Below are 23982 nucleotides of genomic sequence, written 5' to 3'. Positions count from 1 at the left end.
GTGCTGCAAAAGGACATGGCCTCAACTTCAAAGAGATTTCTTTAACTTCTGAATCTGACAGAACAGGCTGATTTAACAAGACTGGTTAGATCCCCTGTGGAATGACATGGATAACACACAAACAGTCCATCACAAGTATTACATTCCACCTTAAAGCATAAGTGGCTGCAACTAAGCTTACTATTTAAACATCACAATTACACTTTCCCTCTTTCCCTGAGATGTACATTAGAACAATTTCTGAGAAAAAAAAACTGTGGTCAATGATGAATACCCATCTATGCGAGGGAAAGAATTCATGAGAACAAGGTACTGAGCCAATGACTGAGGTCCATGAGCATGACCAGGACAAATCACAGCCACCTTTCCTTTGGCTGGTCCCATATCATTCCTGCCCCACTAAGTCAACTTTTCCCTAATGAAGTGGTGTTAAGGGAGTGATCCTTAGTTTGTCCCAGGCTTCGTCATTTGTCCAGCTCATACCTACTGCCCAATTCTCATCTGTTCCACACATGCACTTGCTTCCTGACCTTGGCTTCAGGTGGCCAGTTGAAATAGTTTAAAACGTTAAACCTCTGCAGATGTTTTTTCCTTAATACGCTCATTACTCACAATGTCATCTGGTGCCAGTAATGGAGGATTAAAACAAAGCTAACTCAATTTAAAAATAAGGAAGCAAATTAGAAAACATCTGATGATATATGAGGCTAGTAAACAGGATTTGGGAGGGAGGGAGGGGGCAGGAAACAATTAGAGATAAAGAATCAGGAGAAAATTCCTTCAGTCACTGATTGTTGGTTCAGACCACTGCCCAGTCCAACCAAAATGAATTCAAACTTGAAACCGCGGTTGGATTAGTTTCCACTTCAGCAGGGAGTGAAGCAGTATAGTTTGGTGGTTAAATCAAAACATACATGGCCAGATCAGCATGTCCATAGGCTGAATGGCCTCTTCTTCACGCAATGTCCAATCCTTGCTCCAAAATATGACACACTATCCCCAGGAAAAATTACACTTGTCACTATGGCAGTTGTACAGGATGGATGCTGGCTCCTAGAATAGAGTAGATAGGATGGGAGTTGATGCTTGCCTTGTCCCGGCATCTTGTGTGAAGTCAGTGAAATGAAGCACAAAGTTAACTTGCAGGTATAGCAAGCAATCAAGACGACAAATGGTATGCTAACCTTTACTGCAAGGGGGTTGATTTAAGACTAAAGGCTTGTAGCAAGGCTTGTTACAATTAGGCATCTAGAGTACTGTGTACAGTTGTCCCCATACTTGCCTTGGACAGCTGCAATAAAGGTTCACTAGACTGATATATGGGATGAGGAGATTGCCCTATTAGGAGAGATTGAACAAATGAGCCTATAGTTTAAGAGCATAAGTGATGATCTCACTGAAATATGTAAAATATTTTAAAGCATATGACAGGGTAAGTGTTAAGATATGTTACCCTTGGCTGGAGATAGTTTCAGGATAAGGGGTCTGTTATTTGGAACTGAGAGGAGGAGACATTGCTTAATTCAGAAGGTTGTGGATGCTCAGTTCTGGGCTCGTGTTCAACTGTTGAGTATATTAAGACCAATAGATTTTTGGACACTGAATGAATCAGCGGATATGAGATATGGTGGAGAAAGTAGAATTAATGTCAACGTTCAGCAACGTTCTTATTGAATGGTGCAGATTTGTACTGGTCGATACCTGCTCCTAGTTATGCTCTGATGCCACTGGCTGAAGCCTTCCTCATTATTGCAGCAAACGACAGTGGACTACGCCAACCTTAGACATAGGGGACCCAGCCACTCAGCATGGTGACCACATCCCGATCTCACTAGGGTGAGATATACCGTCACAGTGCAGCAGTGGATAGTACCAGTCCTACACACCATCAGGCTTCAAATTGCCTCCTTATTTATCTTCAGCCCACTGGACCAAACATGGTCAATCCTAACTGTTGAAAAAAGGCCAGAAATCTTTCTCTCTGAAACTGCAACTGCAGATTCCGTGCAATTGGAAAATTACACACTGACCCAGCACAACACTGCAGCTGGATAATGGCCAGCTTCTGGCAAAGTGTTAGAGGCAGCTGACAGGGGCCAAATGTTTAAGAACACAAGGGTTTGGCCTTCTCACAAAGATCCCATTGTGAAAGGTTACACGCACACACACAGGCAATGTTCGGACGCAATTATCTGACAAGCCTCGGCACCTATCGGAGGAGTTTTCAAAGCAAAAGAATTGAATGCAACACATCTGGAAAATATAGGACATCTGAGAAATGAATTCTGGGACAACAACTTGACGGTTTGCAGGTTCCACACCCATCCCTGTATTCAGGCCATATGTGGTCAAACTGTTAAAAATATGGTTTGTCATAAAATATGGTATTGTCATTTCAGTATTTTCCCCTTCTTCTCCCCAAAGTACTGGGGTAATTCCACAGGTGCCAGCAGCCCTCACTAATGGGTACTGTTGTGCATGCCTGGACTGACAGCATTAGCGGGCAGTACAGACTTAGCTTCTAAATGGGAATGCAATTAGCCACCATGCCATTAGAGGGAACATTTCAAATCACAATGGAATGTTCTACAATTTAAACACTTGGAACAGGACAAGACTTACAGCAACTAGCAAGCAGAAAGGACAAACAACTGATATTCATACAATATCTTTAACATAGCAAAACATCCCAAACCGCTCAACAGAAACAATGCCAACAAAAGCATTTTCAACACTGAGCTATATAAGTTGGTGACCAAAAGCTTGATTAAGTAGGTTTTATGGAGCATTTTAAAGTGGGCAAGAGAGGCACTAAGATTGAAGGAGGGGATTTCAGGGCTTAAGGCCAAAAACACTGAACATATGATGGCCAATTAAAATTGAGAGCCCTCAAGAGGCCAGAATTGGAGGAGCCCAAAGATCTCAGAGGACTGGAGGAATGTGGAAATTAGGACAAGGATCGTGAAATCTAGACTTAATCACTTTGGAGGAATGGATAAACAGGACTTGGAGCAAGTTAAGATATGGACAGGAGTTGGACGAGCACTATTTTAGGAAGGATGGAAGAGGGGAGGCCAGCCTGTAGTAAATAGGAAATGAACAAGAGTGAATAAAACTACTTCTGCTATTGTCAAACCACTGAGAATACTTTAATTCCAAGCATCTCGAGTGAAAGTTACAATCATTTCTGGGCACAGAAGCAGTCTGGGGCAATAGCATTACACTCTGGACATCAGAATTGTCAGGCATGATAGAGAGCAGGTGAACTCAACACTTCAAAGCCATTTACTTAATTGTTGCATAAAGTCCAACTATACTGGTGAAATAAAATTTCAATCAGCCATCACGCTCAATTGAATGTAGGTATATTTTACGGATATACTTTATTTTTTGTTTGCCTTGCATTACAGGAATGACAGCCCAATCTCCACAAACAGCAGAGATAGTGTCTAACAGGTCCAACGATCGAATGACGTGCTACATCAAGAACACAAGCTAATTCACTTGGTTAGCTTCTGACTTAAAACATGGGCTAATTTAGTATAGATGCTTGAATTTCCTCGTCCTCAGTGCATGATTTAACTGACCACAGATGAGGGAAGAGGGATGATTTCTATGCTCCATACAGAATGAATTCCCAAAGATTTCATACAAAGCACACCAAGACGACCCTCCCCATCATAAAACATGGAGAGGGGAACAGGATTAATCACTACATGAACTCTCTTGATTGAGTCAATCTACCACTGATTGTCTGGAGATTTGGGCCCCACTGCTGGAATGGAGTCCTACCTCAAAGTTCAGGTCCTGGAAATGGTACTAAATACCTCTCAAAATCACTTTCAAAATACATACAAATAAATGGCATAAAAATATAATGTGCCTAAACCCTGTTTAATTAATTAAAAGGATATATAACCAGGGTGTTGTTAGACGTTATCATTGTAGGCACCAAAACATCCAAGCAACCCAAGTTCATTATTGCACTCTCCTACTGTTGACAAAACCCCCAGCCAGGAATACACACAAGCAACCTAACACTACGAAAGAGATGACAAGACAGAATGCTTTAAAACGTCAACTACATTTAAAATTAAAATTTTCCTCAGAAAAAAATCCAAAATACTTACAGCTCAGTCAGAAAAGAAGTTTTCCTGCATCAGCCACTCGCATTTTTTTTATATTTTTGCATTTTCCTAAAGTTTTTTTTCCAAAAATGTCTCCCAGTGTCTCAAGCTCACCTCAACAGGCTCTGACAGCATCTGCCATACTTTTAAGCACGTCACAGAGGTGAGGATTAATTTAATAAATTAAACACTTTGCAGCTCAGTTTTTTAGAACAATTGTTTTGGGGGCCTTAAAAGAAAAACACAAACTTATGATAGGAGAAACTCCAAACAAAAATAAAAAAGTCATTTGTCATTGTACAGACATTACCCAATATTCATGCATTAAAAGCACAAACGCAGCATTAGTAAATCCACAATTAAGCATCGAGTTACCTTGTAGCTGCTCTCCTTCTGGCTCTTTATTTCGTCACGCAGATGCATACGTTTCTTTAGAGCACTGGGCGAAATATCAATCCGCCTTAAAAATGGAAACCACCATCAGAACGAAGAATATTAACTGAGCAGAGTCTTTATAGATCTGGTCGTTAACTTTCGAGGGGTACTGGATTAAATTTTGTGATCGACAAGAGGTGCTGGCGAAGGAGTAAACACTTTGCCATTTTCGGTGCATGCAGACAGGTCTCCCATTATCAGGTGCAGCACAGCCAGACGCAGAATAAAGCGCGCTTTAAACAATGTGCCTAAATCTCAATCACTGACGAGCTCCCGCTATCATCAGCATGGCATTTCCATATTCCGCACTGTTCTCTCAGCATTTGAGCAAGATCATCAATTTAGTCCCAATTAATAGAGTTGGGGACATCATTGTGCTGGAGGCCCATGTTCATTTGGAAGTGGATACTGACTGTCCAAAACCCACATCATACTCAACCCTTGGAAATCAACAGAGAGAAATTTTAATCTCATCATTCTGTGTTGGATTAAAACTCAGTCCCAGGAATGAAAGGACAAACTGGCTGTGCCCTTCCTCTTATTAATTACCAAAAACAAATCACACTTGTTCAGACAAAGCAGTAGGTGCAGAAGGTGTGCTTTATATGTAACAAACAGAACCTTTCCCCTGTCTTTTCTGTTTTACACTTCTCAATCTCCCATGTCACACTCCCTGTGGGCAGAGCAGACAAAACCTTGCTCTGAGGCAACTGTGACTGTGGCTCTATACCCAACCACACATGCCCTCCTCGATTCTTCACAATTCCTCCACAAGGCAACCAGGCTGAGTTTGGCAACTCTTCTGGAAAATGGCAGATGCTGCAGCTTGACGAGCTCGAGTGTTTAAAGCACACCACAGCCAACGGTACTTTGGAAATGGTTGCAATGGAAGGGATCACACTCCAGCCAGTTCATGCAAAGCAAGCGCCTGCCAACAAATCAGCTAAATCACCCCAATGTTTTTGGTGATACTACTTGAGGGATAAACATTGTCACTGGAGAATTCCCTTGCTCTTTCAAAACGTGCTGTGGGATCCTCTACAACCAGTCAAGATGGGGTCTCAGTTAAACATCCCATTTGAAAGGTGAACCCTCAGACTGTGCAGCACTCGCTCAGTACTGCACAGCGACGTCAGCCTAGATTTTGTGCTCGAGTCGCTGGAGTGGTACTGAACCCACAATCTTTTAACTCAGAGATGAGTATGAGATCCACTGAACCAAGGCTAACACTACTGTGCCAGCAAGCAATACCAACATAAAATAAGAGTTCAGCACAAAGGTGAAGGTAAGGTATGTCAGCTGACCAGGGAGAGATGGTGCATGGGCGTGGAAGAGGATTTACGCTGATTCTACTTTCAAGTGATCCTCAGCAACTAATTATAGATGCGCTGATAGAAACCAAGGAAACAGCTTTGCTGCAGAAACAGGTTTTTTTTAAGAAGGTCAAAAATCAACCAGCTACACAGCAGGCTGGAATTTCATTGCACTGTTGTTTAGTACAGGATAGTCCAGTGGTTAGTAATTGACAAGAGTTGAATATCACGATTTAAACTAGCAAACCTCTCGATGGGTAGTCTGGACATTACATTACTGAAGCTTACTAATGCCTCGCTGGCAATAAAAAACAGAAAGCGTGATACCTATGAATCTCTGGACTCTTCTGCCTGGGAACCTCCTGTTCAGCTGTTCTCCTTTGGTACATTGTAAAACGCTCGTTTAATGTTACTCCTGCTGACTTGAAGTAATGCTCTGTTGGTGCCAGAGAAAAAATACAGCCTGCTCAGAATTGTTAGAGAAGAATCACCATCTCTTACACATTAGAAATTACACAATTGGGGAAGCAAAGCTAGCTGCCAACATCCAATGGTACATCAACTCTGGCAATTTTAGTGAAAGCACAAATATGTTGTTTCCAGAGTGGCTGAACAGTGTCATGAGACACACAGATTCATCCCTGCAGCTTCAGCCTCATCATAATGGAATTTACCCAACATCTGGGAGGTGGAGTTTGGGAAAAGCACTCATTCTAAGCTGCTCCTCTACACCACCTTTGTAGGCAACCTGAGTGTAAAAATGTCCGGTTTTCTTGAGCAGTTATTACATTCATTCCAACAACTTAAAAACAAATCACTTTACTTTCATGTGGGATGTTTACAGGAGAAAACATTAAAATTTTTAAACAATGCTGGTTAGATGTTTATATCAACTGGTGCAGTTGCTGGCTATTTTAGCACTCCCAGTGCACACAAGGCTATCATTGAAAGGAAGGCTTCATACCGTTTCACTCCCTGCTCTATCTTTTCTCAAAACTTCTCCCCACCTGTCTTTTTCAATTTCACCTGGTCTCAATTCTATTTTAAAAGGAATTAAACCTCATTTATTCATTCAATCCCTTCTCATTTCCTTCCCGCCATGTTCTTTGAGGGGCCCAAACCGTTCCCATCAGCCTTCAGCTACTTTTGCCTACAAGGCCTAGACAGAGCAGAACGTTAGTCTATCACACAACAGAACACAGCATCTCCACTAAGAGCCGCTTCTACTCATTTGCCATGGCATGAAGGGTGGAATAATCCATTCAGAACCAAGAGAGAAATTCTTGAAGGCCAATATTTAGGATTAGTGAACCTACCAGCATTATACTTTTAATATGGGATCCATCAACAGTGAGAATGTCTATTAACTTCACCCAGGTGATTTAGGACATGAAGTTCCTTTAAAAATGTAACCCTTTGGTAGTTATCACCATCAGTAACAACTTAGCTGTACTGATTAGAGACTTGGTCAGCAGAGAATCAACACTGTAAAGTTACCCGTGCCATTTTATCTTAGGTTCCATGTAAACCCACAACTAGCCGTTCTGTAAAGCTCCAAAGTGAAGTAAGTTCCAGGGGGGAAAAAAAAATCACTAGTTGTTATAAGCTTGTCACATATGACTTCATCACCAGTCACATCTATATGCAAACAGCAGGAAAAATGTTAGAGGCATTTTAACTGACGCAATTAGAATTCTGTACCCTGCCAATACCCTATGGGGCAAAAAACCCCAATACACTGAAGATGTTAGAAATGAACACAAACTGCTGGGTACATCCAGCAAATTAGGCAGCCTCTGTAAAGAAACAAAACTGCCCATTTCAAGCAGAACTGTCCAGATGGACAAGTGCATTTGAAGCTTTAAAATTTCTTTAAGATGCTGCCTGACTTGCTGGATGTTTACACCATTTCCGTCTCTTGTTGGCATTTGGCAGCACACTGGCTGGTGCTTAATTATTGAACAATAAAAACTAGAGAATGCTGAACACATTAGGTTACATGAAAAATGATAAGTAATGGGATGAAGGCGTAGCAGCTCTCAGTGATTCTGATAAACAAGAATCAACGAAAGAGATTTTTTCAATGACACTGAATATGAAGGGTTTAATTCACTAGGTTCTGTATAATAAATCACCGCCACAATTGAGTGATTGATGCAAATGGCATAGCTGCATTTAAAGGGAAGCTAGATAGACACAAAGCAGGAAGGAATAAGAAGTTATAATAATAGGGATGTGTGAAGTAGGGCAGGAGTTATGAACATGGGGGTATGAACTGCAGCATCGACTTGCTGGACCAAACTCGTTTGTGTGATGTAAATTCCATGTCATATGGTAAACCAAGTTTACTCTCATCTTGTTAACAATTCATAACAATCAGTGCCCCGAGGTGATTCGATACTAGGAGATAAATAATAATACTTGATCAATACATTACATTCATGAAAGCCATTTGTAAATCAAAGCATTTGGGAGGTTGTACAATGACCAGAAAGATTACAGGAAGATCACTTATTGGCCACAGATGACTGAAAGCATATATTGACAGTGGTCCCATCAAATTTCTATTGTGGGACCAATACTAACATTGTAATGAAGTCCAAAAGAAATAATGAACAGATTTCTTTTACCAGCCTTCAACATACAAGATTGCACCAACATAGGTGTGCTCTGGTTACAACTGGGTACAGGAATACCCAAACCAAAAGGGTAGAAAAAAAACAAGTTCAATACATAGCACACAAGGTGGAACAAGTTTCTAAAATACAAAAAAAACAAGCAGTATGTGTTAGTGTCTTACCTTTCACATGGTGAACCAGAGTCACAATATGCTGAGCAAATAGCTCTGAAGGGCTACGACGAGACTGGGCCATCTGAATATGCTGGAAGATGGAACGAAACTCCTGATCTTTTTTGGGTTTGTGAACAAGATCACGACAGAGGCGTCGCTCATGGGTCAGGACGTTGGCAGAGCTGGGAAGACAACACAAAGAGCTCCTCATGAAAGAAGGCCACTGTAAGGCAACAGTAAGCAATGTTATTACCCGCTTATCTGCGCATTACAGACTACAGTATTGCGAGTGCTTCATTCATCAAGTCAACCCCATTTCTGTGTGGAATTCTGCTCACCACTGTACATCATCAGCCAGCTGGTTTTGTCACATTTAGGTGCATGCAGATGTTGATTTACTTAACACTTGCATTTTTAGTTTTCAGTCAATTCTGCAGAAGCAAGAAACAAATTTAAAAAGTGCCCAATGTGCATGTGTCAGCATGTTTTAATGAGATGTTTCCAAACCCATAAAAACAGTGCTTGCCACTGGGATAACCACAAAGTGCAGCAATTGGATAAGAACTGTAACGCATATCATTCATCACCAAATCAAGCAGGAAAATGTTTGGAAAAAGAATGTCAAAGAAGTGATAAAATATGAATACATAATGCGGCCACATTTGGTATGACCAACATCTTATTACTTACATTTAAAGGTTTCAATTACATAAATATCAATTGCAAGTTACACAGAGCTGAGATTACAGAGTGGTTGAAAGATTGTTGATCCTATTCACACAAAATATCTCTATCTGATGTCATCTCTACATTAAGAAATCGATTTTGTGAGGATGATATCATCGGCAAAAGGCCACACTGTTGAGATTGTACCTCATGGCAGGATACGGCAGACTGTGTTCACAACGATAGATTCCCCCAAGGGGAGTTGGTCATCTCTGCAAAGACACCATACGGCAATTGCAAAGTGAAGGTTTTACAACTGATCACGGAGTGATAGCCAATAATAAGTGGGCCGATTACAGCATCACTAGGCTGACTTGCTCAACACCGTCATGACAAGTGTGTGTTACAGTTCAATTGGTCTCTAATGGAAGTGCGGTAGAGACTGTGGTAGTAGTCTAGGGGTGGAGGAAGGGAGGTGTTGCCTCGAGATAGCATTAAGGGGGGAAAATAGGCATTGAGCTTAAGCTGTATCCTGGGGTCCTTTCTGAATGAGAAGTCTAAATAAGGACAGTGTAGTAATGCACTAATGGGTTATGTTGCAGAGGCAAGACCACATTTCCCAACCCCTTAATAAATTACTGATCTTGCTGTCCTGTAGCAGAGAGAAATAACTCAATGGGACTGTGCCACAGGGTCACTGCTATGGGCCTCGTCAGCTGAAGGGGTCATTTTTTTTTGAACACCAGGCTGTTTCTATCTCTTGCTACAATAAAAAGACTTGCAAAGTTTTGACAATGAAATGTCAGGAGGGATGTCAGGGCAACATGCTCTGAATCAAAGCCATAATGATATCTTGCTGAATTAACCAGCAGTTGACAACATCCGGCCTCAGCCCTACCTGAACAAAGAATAGCTCTATACATCTAATTCTCTTCACTGTTTCGGCAGGGGACAAAGAGGTGAAGTATCTGATCTGGTCAGAGAATCATTCATGAGCTGACTGGGCAGCCTAACCCTTGACAAAACAAACAGAGAGCATTCAATCCAACTCTTACCCAAGTGTGTCATCGCCAAACTGCAAAGAATCCATTTTCAGCGTCACCTCTGTTGGACGATGGGCTGGTTTGAGCACAGGAGCACTCTCCTCTTGAGCAGTCACACCTTCCTGCTCTTTGCCATCGGAGCTTTTCCTCGGGGGAGGAGGGCTTTCTGCTCGGCCTGCCTTATACTTTGATGCTTTCACAGGCGACACCTCCCGGTATCGGCTCCCGTCTGCTTTTTTTGACTGAAAACGCTCCTCTTTTTTAAATCTCTCGGGCATTAATTCCTCCTCCTCCACATCTTCCACCTCTCTAAATTTCTCCTTGGAGATGGTGATGTGCTTAAAGAAATTAATCTCTTCCCGTTTCCGTGGCCCATCATTGTCATCATCATCTTCTTCCTCCTCATCCTCCTCATCATATCTCTCCTGAGTTTTACTTGCGATTAATTTGCTCCTGTACTTGAGCTCATCCTCATATCCGTATTCCTTTTGGTTCTTGGTTGGGTAGTCCTTGTCATGCTCCTCCACCTCCTCTTCATCGTAGCCAAATTTGTGACGCATCTCTGCTTTCGAGATTTTCTCAAACTCCTCAGCAACTCCACCTTTAAATCGTTTCGGGGATTGGCTGCTACGGCTGCCTTTCTCTGGCAGGTTTTTCACATGGAACTCCGTTTTCACCACACTGCAAGCAGAAAGCCTATCGTAAGCATTGGTCTGGTCTCTCCCTTTCTCTTTTTCTAAATCTGTTCCTTTCTGCTCCTTTTCTCTTCCATTCACCCTATCCTGCATTAACACTTTAGCTTTCTGCTCCTCTGTAAACCTGTGATTCAACAAAACAGAACAGAAACACACACAAGAAAAGAAATGCAACGCATTACACAATCAGGGCTCCGTGCTTAAACGAACAAGATCTTACAGAAGGATCCATCTCAAAGGTCTTGTTTCTACCCAAGGCTGAAACTAGGACTCAAACGGAAAGTCCACTCAGGTACTATCAAGCAACTTAGAAAGTGTCAAAGCCCAAATTGCAGGACCTCAAGATTCAAAACTTGGAAAGCAAGGAAAATAATGTGGTGGTTCGGAGAGAGAAGACTTTGATTTTAAAAGGGAGGAAGGAACACAAGATTGAAGAGTGAAGTAAAGATGGTCTATGTTCACCATCAAGAAATCCAACATTGGATTCCATGAGGTGTCACAGTGACACAAGTGCAATTAAGTGCTACTGGTTGGGCAACAGAGGATTTACAATGTACCAGGTTATCTTTTGTGTACTTGCTGGAATGTCACAAGGATCTCTCCATTTACCATTCCCAGCCAATTAACACAGCCTAAGTTTCTGCAGAGGAAGTGGGGGAGGGCTAAAATCCTCCAATAAACATTGCATATTTTACAGTAGAGCAAAAACATTTGAGACAGTTCCCAATTCGGAGGAAACACTAATCAAACATGCCGAAGGAATGGACAGCAATGACCATGCCAGAACAAGTCAAAAAACACGCTGGTCCACATATAAACACTTTTTTTAAAAGCCGGTCTTTGCGAGACTCAAAATTATTAGCCAGAAAATCCATGGAGCCCTCGGTGCTCCATGATTACAAAGCTAGGAGTAAAGGAAGTTCAAAGAGAAAAGTATGTGGGTAAGCAGCTCACAAACAATAGTTAAGTGAATAAAAAGGTTTATATTTTCATGGTGTATTCTTTATCCAACTGACGTTTGGTGCATTAAAAACAAGAACACAGCTAAGTTGCTACAAGTGGCAACTCAAATAGCAACCCCTGCTGTGAAAAAATGGAGCCTCTATCAATGCATAGCTTCCTCACTCAACTGGCTCCAATGGGTAGTTGGACTTAAGTTCATGTCACAGAAAGTGATGGGCAGTAAGCATGTGCAGTCACCTTTATGATGAAGGTTATGTTTTATACTAAACTAGTATAATCCTGGAAGGTTCCTTTACCCAGCCAGCCACCCATCTCTGCTATATGCTCAGAAAGTTTAAATTTAAGGTGCACTGCATGTAAGAGAAAGAGATAATGGGAACAGCTTGTTTGAAAAGCCATGCCAGTGGAGTCAAGAACTGAAAAAAAACAATCCCAGATTAAATTCAGGATGTTCCAAAAGACGCATGATTGATCAACACCTCCAAGATTTAAGCTTTGAAACTTCAAATGAAATAGTTTTAGGGCATCCGTCCATATAGAAATGCTGAGCTAACTAGTTGGTTGGACTGTGTTAGTGCATGGAATAGTATATCACAGGCGTCATTTGTAAGTCCTGCCTGTGACAGTCTGAGTGTCTCACCTTTGGAATATCCAGCATATCAGCCACTTGATTCCATTGGCAGTCTGGAATTCCTGACAACTTTTGAAACAAATCCGTTCACACAGGTCTTTACTTCCGAGTAAACAAAAAACGAAAAAGAGATCAAGAATTCAGTACTGACCTTCGTGGAACATACCTCTTTAGATATGAAGAGATAGTTGGGACCGGCTGCTCCGCAAACAAGTTGGACATTCCTGGCCGCGTTTCCTCTTTCTGTGCATTGCCCTGCGCCAGGCCTGCCAACGGTGGGCTGTGACTGGCTGGGGCTTGTCGTGGCACACTGCGAATTGTAGAGCTGAGCGATGGGGGGCTCTGGTGAGAGGCATTCGCTCTGGTTGGGCTGCGGCTTTGGGGGCTCATCTGTGTAGGGCTCCCATGAGGTGAAGTGTGGCGGGCAGTGCCCGACAGCGAGGGGCTCTGCTGACTTGGACTGGAATGCAACGCAGGACTGGTCTTCAGCACCACGGTGGAACGCGGGGCCGGACTGGGGTGCTTGGGGCTGGTGTCGTAGGCAGTCAGGCCTTTCCAAGAATCACTGCGTTTGGGGGCCAGGCTGGCGGGAGCCTCAGAGCTACCATTACCCGCCTGCCCGTCCTCAGGTGACCGTTTCTGCTGGTCTTCTGTCTCCTGGGCGGGGGGCTTGGAGGCAGCTGCCTCTTTCTGGGACGATTTGGTCTTCTTGCTCCGTCGCTTAGGGGAGGCCGAGCGGCTGCGATGAGGTGAGGAGCGAGACCTGGAGGATGATGATCTTCCTGATCTGCTGGATGATGACTTGTCAGTGTATCTGGAACGGCTCCTGGATCTCGGCGATGCTGACCGTCGCTTAGGTGAGCGGGAGCGGGAGCGGCCACGCCGTGGGCTGTAAGTCGAACGGTAGTTATGCCAGTTTGGCCGGTAATTGCCATAATGGTTGTAATTGCCATAGTTGCCATAACCCCCACGATTATTCCAGTTACCCCTCGGGTAATAGCCTCGCCCTCGGCGCTGGATAAAGGGCCGCCTGTAGCCCCGGTGTCCGCGAAACTCCCTGGGCTGGTACTCCCGTGGGTAGTTCCGTTCCCGGTTATGTGTAGGAGAATACGACCTGGAGCGAGACCTGGGGCTGAAAAGCAAAAACAGAAACAATTAAAAATCACATCAGGATAGGTTAAAATTCATATTAATCAACAAGATTTTTTTTTGCGGTGCAGAATACACTTTCTACCACAGCCCTTCATTTGTCATTATTACGTGTGATTGGTGCAGCAACAACTTGCATTTCATAGCACTTCAAATGTAGTAAAGCACCTTAAGGCCAAACGTCCATAGGAGCACCTGGCAGCAAACTGAACCACAGGAGGCAGCATTCAGCCAGATGATTAACTAGTTGGTAAATGGAGCAGCTTTGGGTGGCAAGTGGTTAGCACTATTGCTTCTCAGCACCAGGGACCTGGGTTCGACTCCGAGCTGGGGTCACTGTCTGTGTGGAGTCTGCACGTTTCTCCAGTGCTGGCGTAAGTTTCCTCCAGGTACTCCGGTTTCCTCCCACATTTCAAAAGATGGCTGGTTAGGTACATTGGCCGTATTAAATTCTCCTTCAGTGTACCCGAACAGGCACTGGAGTGTGGTGACTTGGGGATTTTCACAGCAACTTCAGTGCAGTGCTAATGTAAGCTACTCGTGACTAATAAATAAACTTTAAAAAAACTTCATAATGAGTATTATGGCAAAGTGGGCAAGGCATGGGGAGTGATGGACAAGTGGAATTCTAAAGTTTAGGGCCTACACCTCAAAAGGTATTGCCACCAATGAGGAAAAAATTTAAGGATGCATGGGGTGGCCAAAATTGGAGGATTGCTAAGATCGTTTAGGACTACAGGAGGCAACAGAGATATGTTCAGTACTGCTCTGCTTGACCAGGTCTTTAAAAATCTGTTTCTTCACTTCTCCTCACTCCCAAGCTCACAGACACAGCAGCAAATTGTAGCAGTTTGAGGCATGGTCAAGGAACTTGACAGGCTGGGGTTTGCATGTGTGTTCTTGTAAAAAAAAAAGGACACCGAGCAGTTACTTCAACAGTATGGCCACCAACTGACAACACTTCGGTGTTGAAGAAAGAGCCTTGAATTGCTTTGCCAATAATTAGTCATTATGCTACACCTAATGGTAACTCACCATTATTGTGCAATAGTGCACAGCAGCATGGAGCCTTATTACACTTGGTTCTCCAGTAAACAAACAACTGTATCCGTTTCAGCCTTTTCTGATGCATTATCATGCCATCGCACAAGAGGTCAAAACAGCAGTATAATTTCTTTTGCTTTTGGTTGCTAGGTTTGGCTCAGTGTCGCACTTTCACCTCAGAGTCAGGTGCTCAGGATTCAGGCCCAATTCTGCACCAGAGATCTGCGTACATAACAGGCTATGACTCCAGTGCTGCTACATCAGACTAACCAGAAGTGCCGTCTTCTGATTAAATAACAAACCAAGACACTATCTATCCCCTTAAATGGGTGTTCCATGACATGATTTCAAAGAGGTGAGAAATTCTCCCTGCTGGCCTGGCCAATAATTTATCCTCCAATTAACAAATTAGCTGTTCATGGGAGTTTGCTTGTTCAAAATGGCTGCCTTGTTTCCTTTAACAGTAACTGCACTGCAAAAAGCATGCCCTGAATGTACAATGCTTTGGGATGTCTTGACGTTGTGAATGATGTTATATTAATGCAAAATTTTTCTTGCTGACCTCCCCTTGGAATTCCCTACTTCCTTTACAAATTCGGGGAGCATCCATATATGGAATCTCTGCTGGCAAAGTCAGTCAAGATGTGAATATGCCGGCGTTGGACTGGGGTAAACACAGTAAAAAGTCTGACAACACCAGGTTTCAGTCCAACCGATTTATTTGATAGTAAACTCACTAGCTTTCGGGTTCGCCCCTTCGTCAGGTGAATGGAGAGTTCTGGCCTCAGACAGAGCATATAAAGCACAGTTTACAGATTACTGTCAGAAACTTCCCAAGGAAGTGACATCCAATCTCGAGGTTGTCTCATTGGTTCTGCCATCAAGTTCAAAGCCCTCATAAATAAATACCATCAACTAACAGCAGCAACCGGGGAATTTTGACAAGTGGGCAGCATAAACAGGGACGGAGTGGGATTCAATTGAAATGTTCCGAAATTTTGAGGGGTATCAATAATGTAGTAAGGAAGAGAGTGTTACCCATCAGCAGGTCAGTACACAGAGGAACGCAGGTACAAGAGAATTGCTAAAGGAATCAGGGAAGTGATCAGATTTTTTTAAAAAACATATGATCTGTAACAAACTGGATACAAAGATTATTGGAACCAGTTTAAACTGTAACTTTCAAAAAGAATGGGATATATATTTGAAACGATAAAATGTGCATGGCCATGGGAAACAACTGGGAAGAGGGGCGAACTGATTTCATTTATTAGTATGCAGTGAAAAGTATTGTTTCTTGTGCGCTGTGTAGACAAAGACATCCCAAAGCAAACAGAGAAGGAAAGGAAAAACTGCAGAATGTCATGTTAGTCATAGCTAGGGTGTAGAGAAACATCAACTTAATGTGAGGTAGGTCCATTCAAAAGTCTGATGGCAGCAGGGAAAAAACTGTTTTTGAGTCGGTGAGTACGTGACCTCAGTTTTGTATCTTTCACCCGATGGAAGAAGGTAGAAAAGAGTATGTCCAGGGTGCGTGGGGCCCTTGATTACGCTGTCTGCTTTTTCACGGCAGAGGGAAATGTAGACAGAGTCAATGGATGGGAGGCTGGTTTGTGAGATGGGCTGGGCTACATTCATGACCTTTTGTAGTTTCTTGCAGTCTTGGGAAGAACAGGAGGCATACCAAGCTGTGATACAACCAGAAAAAATGCTTTCTATGGTGCACTTGTAAAGGTTGGAGAGAGTCATAGTCAACATGCCAAATTTCCTTAGTCTTTTGAGAAAGCAGAAGCGTTGGTGGGCTTTCTGAACTATAGTGCCGGCATGGAGGGACCAGGACAGGTTGTTGCTAATCTGGACACCTAAAAACCTGAAGCTCTTTTCCATTTCTACTTCGTCCCCATTGACGTAGACGGGGGCATGCCCTCCACTACGCTTCCAGAAGTCAATGGTTATCTCCTTTGTTCTGTTGACATTGAGCGAGAGATTGTCATAGCACCAATTCACCAGATTCTCTTTCCTGTACTCCGACTCGTCATCGTCTAAGATCCCACCCACTATGGTGGTGTCATCAGCAAACTTGAAAATCAAGTTGAAGAGGAACTTAGCCATAGTCATAGGTGTACAAGGAGTACAGTACACAGCCTTGTGGGTCACCAGTGTTGAGGATAATTGTTCAGGAGGCATTGTTGCCTATCCTTACTGATTGTGGTCTTTGGGTTAGGAAGGTCAGGGTCCAGTCACAGAGGAGCTGAGCCCCAGGCCAAAGAATTTGGTGATGAGTTGCACAGGAATAATCGTGTTGAAGGCTGAGCTGTAGTTAGTAAATGAGTCTGACATGACTCATGACATGAAAAGACATGAGTCTTTTGTTATCTAGGTGTTCCAGGGTTCGGGGGTGGAGGGCGCACTCTCGCTGACCTCTTGCTCAAATGGGTATAGAGTGCATTGAGCTCTTCGGGGAGGGTGCATTACTGCCGGCAATATTACATGCCTTCATGTTGTAATCGGTAATGTCTTGCTGGCCTTGTCATAGTTGGTGGGATGTCGTTTGGCCAGCATGAGATTCTAGCTTGGTCCAGTATTGTCTTTTGCATCTTTGATGGGTCTCCTTAGATTGTATTTTGACTTTCTTGTATAGATTAGGGTTGCCTGACCTGAACACTTCCAACCTGGATTTCAGCAAGCTGTGAATATCCCTGTTCATCCATGGTTTCCAGTTGGGAAACTCGCGGATTTGCTTCTTTGGCACAGTCTTACATAGAACAGTACAGCATGGTGCACGCCCTTTGGCCCTCAGTGTTGTGCCGAGCTATGTCTAATCCCAAGATCAAGCTATCCCACTCCCTATCATTCTGGTGTGCTTCATGTGCCTATGCAATAATCGCTTGAAAGTTCCTAAAGTGTTCAATCCACTATCACAGCAGGCAGTGCATTCCACACCCCAACCACACTCAGTGAAGAATCTACCTTGGACATCCCTCCTATATCTCCCACCATGAAGAGGAAATATTCTCTAAACGTCCACTCTATCCCCCTCATCATCTTATAAGTCTCTATTAAGTCACCTCTCATCCTCCTCCACTCTAAAGAGAAAAGTCCCAGCTTCCGCAACCTTTCCTCATAAGACCTACCCACCAAACCAGGCAGGATCCTGGTAAATCTCCTCTGCACTCTCTCCAATGCTTCCACATCCTTCTTACAGTGAGGCGACTAGAACAGAACACAATATTCCAAATGTGGTCTCACCAACGGTACAGTTGCAGCGTAACCCCACAGCTCTTAAACTCAACCCCCTGTTAGTAAACGCTAACACACAATAAGCCTTCTTCACGGATCTATCCACTTCAGTGGCAACCTTCAGAGATCTATGGATATGAGCCCCAAGATCTCTGTTCCTCTTCTACACACTGACTAATGAAGTCAGTTAATATAGTGGTGTAATTGTTCAGGCTGGTCGCAGAGCTTTTTAAATACTGACCAGTCCTGTAGGAAATCATCCGATTCCTCAGACCACTGCACAATTTTCTTAAGCAGATCCTCCTGTTTCAGTTTTTGCCTGTGAACTGGGAACAGCAGCACAGCCTGGTGCTCTGATTTGCTAAAGTGTGGGTGGGTGATAGGAACGATAGGCATGTTTGATTTTGTGTAGCAGTGGTCTAGGATGTTTGGGCTTCTGGTGGAGCAGAAGGTGCGTTGGTGGTAACTCGGTAGGGCGCTCTTGGGAAGCTCCAGTACAGTACAATAGATTGAAATACCACCTCTGATGCTGTAAGATTCAATGATTCAAAATATCAATGGGGATGAAAATCAGCCAATTCTTCTCAAGCTTCTGTGTTGAACTAACTTGTTCAAGATGGTGCTCCTAAAGTATTCTTAAAAAACCACAAACCTGAAATAAAAAAGTGTCGGAAATACACAGCCTGCCATTCAGCCCCTAAGTGAAGGAGGCAGTTTGGCATTCTGCATGCACGTTTCATCAAAATTTCAGACTACCTGCCGCATACTTCAGTATTTTCAGTTGTTTCAATTTTAGTGCAAGTTTCCTTCTTTTATCTGTTCTGTGAGGGGATCAGCCAGGTGCCGAGTGAGCAGAATAGTTGGCAACAGAAGTGTGTTCATTAAGACACTGACCACAAAATGGCACCAGGAATATTATCACTAAGTAAGCACTCAGCACAGTCATAAAACTCTGCTGCTTGATAATTTAGGAGGCATTAATGCATCTTTTTTGAGCAGGCTAATGTTACTCCTACTTTGGCATCCTGGTGTGGATTCAGGGCTCATACCCTCTTCATTATCAAGAGTGCTTATACTCTGCATCACCAAGCTCCTATCATCTCCAGTCTCCCAATACTCAAATGGTCCCCAATTTTAATCCTTCATCCTTGACCCAGCTCCCCCCCCACTCCCCCATAATTGTTCCAGTCATGATTCTAACCTTCTGCATCTCTCTTCCTTTTCAATCTTTGCTACTTTGGCTTAAGCCATTGAAATAGCCACTACAAATGTCTGCTCTCCACCTTTCAAAACCTCTCTCTTCCACTAGGTTTTCAGACAGATAACCCAAACTCAAACTCCATGTCAGAGAGGTTCGCAGACAGACCAGGGAAAACTCAAGCAAGGAACAAGTGAGCCCAGTAAGGGTTTGTGTGGGGAAAGAGCAAACCATACAGCTGAAGGTTGTCAAGAAACTGATATATGAAGTAAAAGAGAAAACAAGGAGGCTGAAATGAACAGAAGAGAGTAACTGAGGAGACTGGGGCCTGTGAGAGCACAGGGAGTGAGAAAAGGCCAAAGAGAAATGGGAAAGACAGTCCAAGTGAAGGCAAAATTATTGGGGGAGGACTCCATCTGCCTGGGTTGGGATTCAGTGGCAGGTGTGGGACTCCTTCCCCCGATTGCCATAATTATAGATATTGCTAGAAGTTCTCAATTCTCAAAATACTGCCACTATTTTTGGAAGACAAAGTAAGTTTTGCAAGGATGTTAATCCTACAGAAAGAGTTAGAAGAATCATAGAATACCTACAGTGAAAAAGGAGGCCTTTCAGCCCATCAAATCTGCGCTGACAATAATCCCACGCAGGCCATATCCCTGTAACCACACGTATTTACCCTACTAATCCCCCTGACACTAAGGAGCAATTCAGCATAGCCAATCAATTTAACCCACAAATGTTTTGGACATGAGAATGAGAATGTTTCCAGGAAAGGAGGACAGTTATGTGAACAGATAGGAGAATCTGAGGATATTTTCCTCTCAGCACAGAAGGTTGGGAGGACATCTGATAGGGTTGCACACACAGCTTATAGTGAGAAACGTTGGTGAACAGAGTGAGCGACAGAGGACACTGATTTATGATGAATGGCAAAACAACGAATGCCTACATGAGCAAAAACGTTTGAAAGCACAGCCTGAATGTGAAGGTAAATTCAATTGTGGTTTTAAAAACAGAATAGGATAGCAAGTGAAGAATAAAACAAAATGCAGCATATGGGGCAGAGGAGCAGGATTCACTCAGCTGCTTTTGCAGAAAGCTGACATGGACATGTCAGGCTGCCTGGCTTGCAGTAACAATTCTATAAAAAAAGCAAATTAATAGTTTTTGTTACTTAATCAAATTAATGATTTCACTGCATTGATGGGTCTGGAATCTAGTCCGTCTTGAACTCCGGGCTTTGACTGGTTGGTAAAATAATAGCCACGGGCTCTAAAATCTAATTGATTTTATTTTAACTACAAATCTCAACAGATCCAATTAATAAAGTTATCGGATATTTTAGTTCCTACAGATTTCCCTGAAAATTCTGCCTTACGTTAAAATACAAAGCAACTAACAGGCAATAGACATGATTCAGCTGGGGATTTGGTTTATTTATCAGCGAGGCACTTCATCACCAGCAGGGCCCAGTGTTGAGCTGAATTCGGCACTGGGTGTTTAAAGAAAGACAACAGCCTAAAAAAATGCTTTAAATTAAACAAGCAGAATACAGGCATCACTGGTCTCCAGGTATGTTTTGCCCACACTACCCCATTCAGAAAAAAGGGGCAAGGGAGGACCCAACAGACTACCTGTTTCTATCATATACAAGCTGTCCCCTTCTGAAAACACCTGACATTACCCCAGTAGGTAATATTACTATTGCCAACTGAAAGCACACAGATCATAGCAAATGATACTCAAGCTTAAAGTGTTAAATTATGAAGTGATTGCATTATACTACCTTCAGTTTAGAAAAATGAGGGGTGATCTGATTGAACATTTTACACTGATAAAGGGAGTTGACTGGACAGATACAGATAAACTACTTCCTCTGGTAGGAGACATAGGACAAGACAACAATCTTAAAATGAGTGAAATCACACAAAGATAGTGGAAATTTGGAATTCTCTCCTCCAAACAAAGGCCACAGGTGCTGGAAGATAATTGGAGCTTTCAAAGCTAAGATCAAGCAAAAGACTTCTGTTGGGCAAGGATAGCAAGGCAGGTAAATGGGGCTGAAGTACAGATCTTCCATGATCCAATTTAACGCTGCAGCAGGCTCATGAGGTTGAAGACTTGTGCCTGGCACTGAATGACTCTTCACTTCATTGTCACGCAGAACAAAGCAGGAGTTGTTTCCCATCCCCACCATGAAGTCCTCACATTTAGTCAATTGATTTCTCCGTATTCACTACACTGGACAGAAACACAGGAACATAAAAAATAGGACCAGAAGTAGGCCAACTGACCTTCAAGCCCATTCCGCCACTCATCACAATCATAGTTGATCATTCAGCATGATGGCACAATGGCTAGCACTGCTGCCTTACGGCGACAGGGATCTGAGTTTGATTCCAGTCTCGGGTGACTATGTGTGTGGGGTTTGCACACTCTCCTTGTGTCTTAGTGGGTTTCCTCCCACAGTCCAAAGAAATGTGCATTAGGTGGATTGGCCATGGTAAGTTGCTCCTTGGCATCAGGGGGATTAGCAGGGTAAAAGTGTGTGGTTACAGGCGTAGGGTCTGGGTGGGATTGCTGTCAGTGCAGAATTAACGGTCCAAATGGCCTCCTTGTGCACTGTATGGTCAAGAGCCACGAGAACTGTCAGTTACTGGCTAGATTATCAAGTGCTATTGACTGAGAGGTTGGTCTGCAATGGGCCTCACATTGCTCCAAATCCCCAACTGATACCAGCAGAGAGTAACTGCATTGCATGGACCTGCCACATTCCCACAGTAATGGGCAACACTCCCAAAAAGAAATGAGAACGATGGAGGAACAAACTATGAGAGGGGAAAATGAAAAATAGAAACCTTTCAAGCTGGCAGTGATTATAATCAGTTAAAAAACCTCTTGCGTCTCAGACTTGGGTTATACAGCTGCTAATGCACATCAATTGGGCTTTGTTGCCAAATAGTTTTTCCAACAACCCCCCCATCTCCAATTCCACCAAGCAATGTGTCAATTCCAAAAGTTCTAATGTGTTGCCGACCTGACCCAGGCTCTTGCGAATAATGGCAGCTATGCAGCTCAGGAGCAGGAGCTGACAAAGAATTTAACTGAGGAGCCACTCGTACAAGCCGGCTGACAGTTCCACTGGTGGCAGTTTGGAGGCAAAGTCTTTAGACAGAGCAGACTGATTCCGGGCCTCCTGCAATATAATTCTGACACCATGAGGCAGCCACCAGGTGTCTCATGACAGAAAGCTCTGAAATTGAGCGGGGGGAGGGGGGGGATGCATGTGCTAAGGGTGTAACGTGTTTCCCCAACGCCCGCTCACCCGTACGCACGCGCACACACACACACAATGCCTAGTATCTAACCTGATTACAAAAGCTACAGACAAAACAGCATTCAGCATACAAACAGTTAATAGTGAAAGACTCTCTCCTCATCCCCAGCTGTGGCCCCTTAAATATGAAAACAATCAGCGAGGAACAAAAGGTGCATCGAGTTTGCGATCTTTCAAAGCTCAAAACATTAATGCCCTTTTAAAGTAACAAAACCTTGCTTAAGCACAGTGAGTTTGTTGGGCTTACTAGAAGTTACTCAAATGAGAAAGAAGCTAGTGGATAGCCAGTTCTTATTTCATAAACGGTCTTCCAGTGCTATGCTGCATCATGGTTACCAACATATTAAACTTTCTAAATTTAATTTTAAAAGCTGCAACAGGAACTGTGCAAGCAGCTCAACTGGCTGTTCGCAACCCTGTCCCTAGGGTAACAAGGAAAAAAGCCCTTCAGCTAAATAAATTACATTTTACGAACAAACAAAACCAGATTGAGAACTTTGCCTCATACTGCTTACCCAGCGTAGCTTTTCATCGAGAGGAATGTATGCCCCAGTGATCAGCCACATTGCAAGGAATGACACTGCTACAGCCTGCCTGCTAAATCCATTTTAACAGTATCGAGTGTACAGCTCACCTCAGCTCTAACTCTCACAGGAAGAGGCCGGCTGTTTGGGACACCAGCCAGCAAGGGATTGAATTTTTTTTAAGCTTTTATTTCTGGCACCAGTTCTACCAACAACAGTCACGGAGTAGATCAGCCAACAGCTTTCATTTACTGAGGAAAGAACTGGTTTCATTTAGCTCTGTGCACCAAGCCCCAGATGGTCCGCCCAGCGTTTAATAGCTGGTGAGTGGGTTAGTCTCAAAATACTTACCACTTTGGTGTATTCTGTCATTGGATCACTTGCTTGTGTCAGATCTATGAGCTAGGAACAACTGAAGTGGCCCTGTTTATACTGATGGCTTGATTCTGTTTGTGAACGTGATATCTGCTATGCACAGAATCAATGACAATTAAGTCATAGGTATGTAAAACACACCGCTCAAAAGGGTCAGTCAATGTACTGCCTGATAGTCGTACTGGCCCACACATGCGAGACAGATTCTGCTGCTAATTCACAGCCTGAGTGAACTTGGCTGATCTTAGCCAGGGTGCTATTAGGGAATGCACCGAATTCATTGTTTCATCATCTTCTGTGATCAAAGGAGAATTTTATAAGCTTTCCCCTCTACACTGGAATACAGTATTTTGGGTTTTTTTTAAAGTTTCCACTGGAAAGCAGTGTGGAGATGGAGATCATAGTGTGCAGGTGCTGTACTGTGACAATACAGCACAGGATCAATGGC

At 43.2% G+C, this 23982-nt stretch overlaps 1 protein-coding gene across 15 annotated transcripts in view; it reads right to left on the bottom strand.

The window, feature by feature from the left end:
• thrap3b (thyroid hormone receptor associated protein 3b) overlaps positions 1-23982 on the bottom strand; it is a 111211-nt gene that overhangs the window by 8243 nt on the left and 78986 nt on the right. For 11 of the 15 annotated variants that reach the window (XM_080211553.1, XM_080211552.1, XM_080211567.1 and 8 more), the window contains 5 exons: positions 12816-13796; positions 10388-11194; positions 8676-8848; positions 6203-6311; positions 4503-4587 (listed from right to left, as the gene is read on the bottom strand). In XM_080211553.1, coding sequence (XP_080067679.1) covers positions 4503-4587; positions 6203-6311; positions 8676-8848; positions 10388-11194; positions 12816-13796 — 2155 coding nt within the window. Of the gene's footprint in view, positions 1-4502; positions 4588-6202; positions 6312-8675; positions 8849-10387; positions 11195-12815; positions 13797-23150; positions 23257-23982 lie in introns of those variants that run through there. The other 4 variants (XM_080211564.1, XM_080211566.1, XM_080211563.1 and 1 more) reach the window with 4 other exon arrangements.

This window comes from Carcharhinus amblyrhynchos, chromosome 24, assembly GCF_965287045.1.
Source record: "Carcharhinus amblyrhynchos chromosome 24, sCarAmb.v2.hapA, whole genome shotgun sequence".
In the NCBI taxonomy this organism is placed as follows: Eukaryota; Metazoa; Chordata; class Chondrichthyes; order Carcharhiniformes; family Carcharhinidae; genus Carcharhinus; species Carcharhinus amblyrhynchos.
Note: the sequence above shows the minus strand (reverse complement) of the source record. Positions and strands in the feature narration are given on the sequence as shown.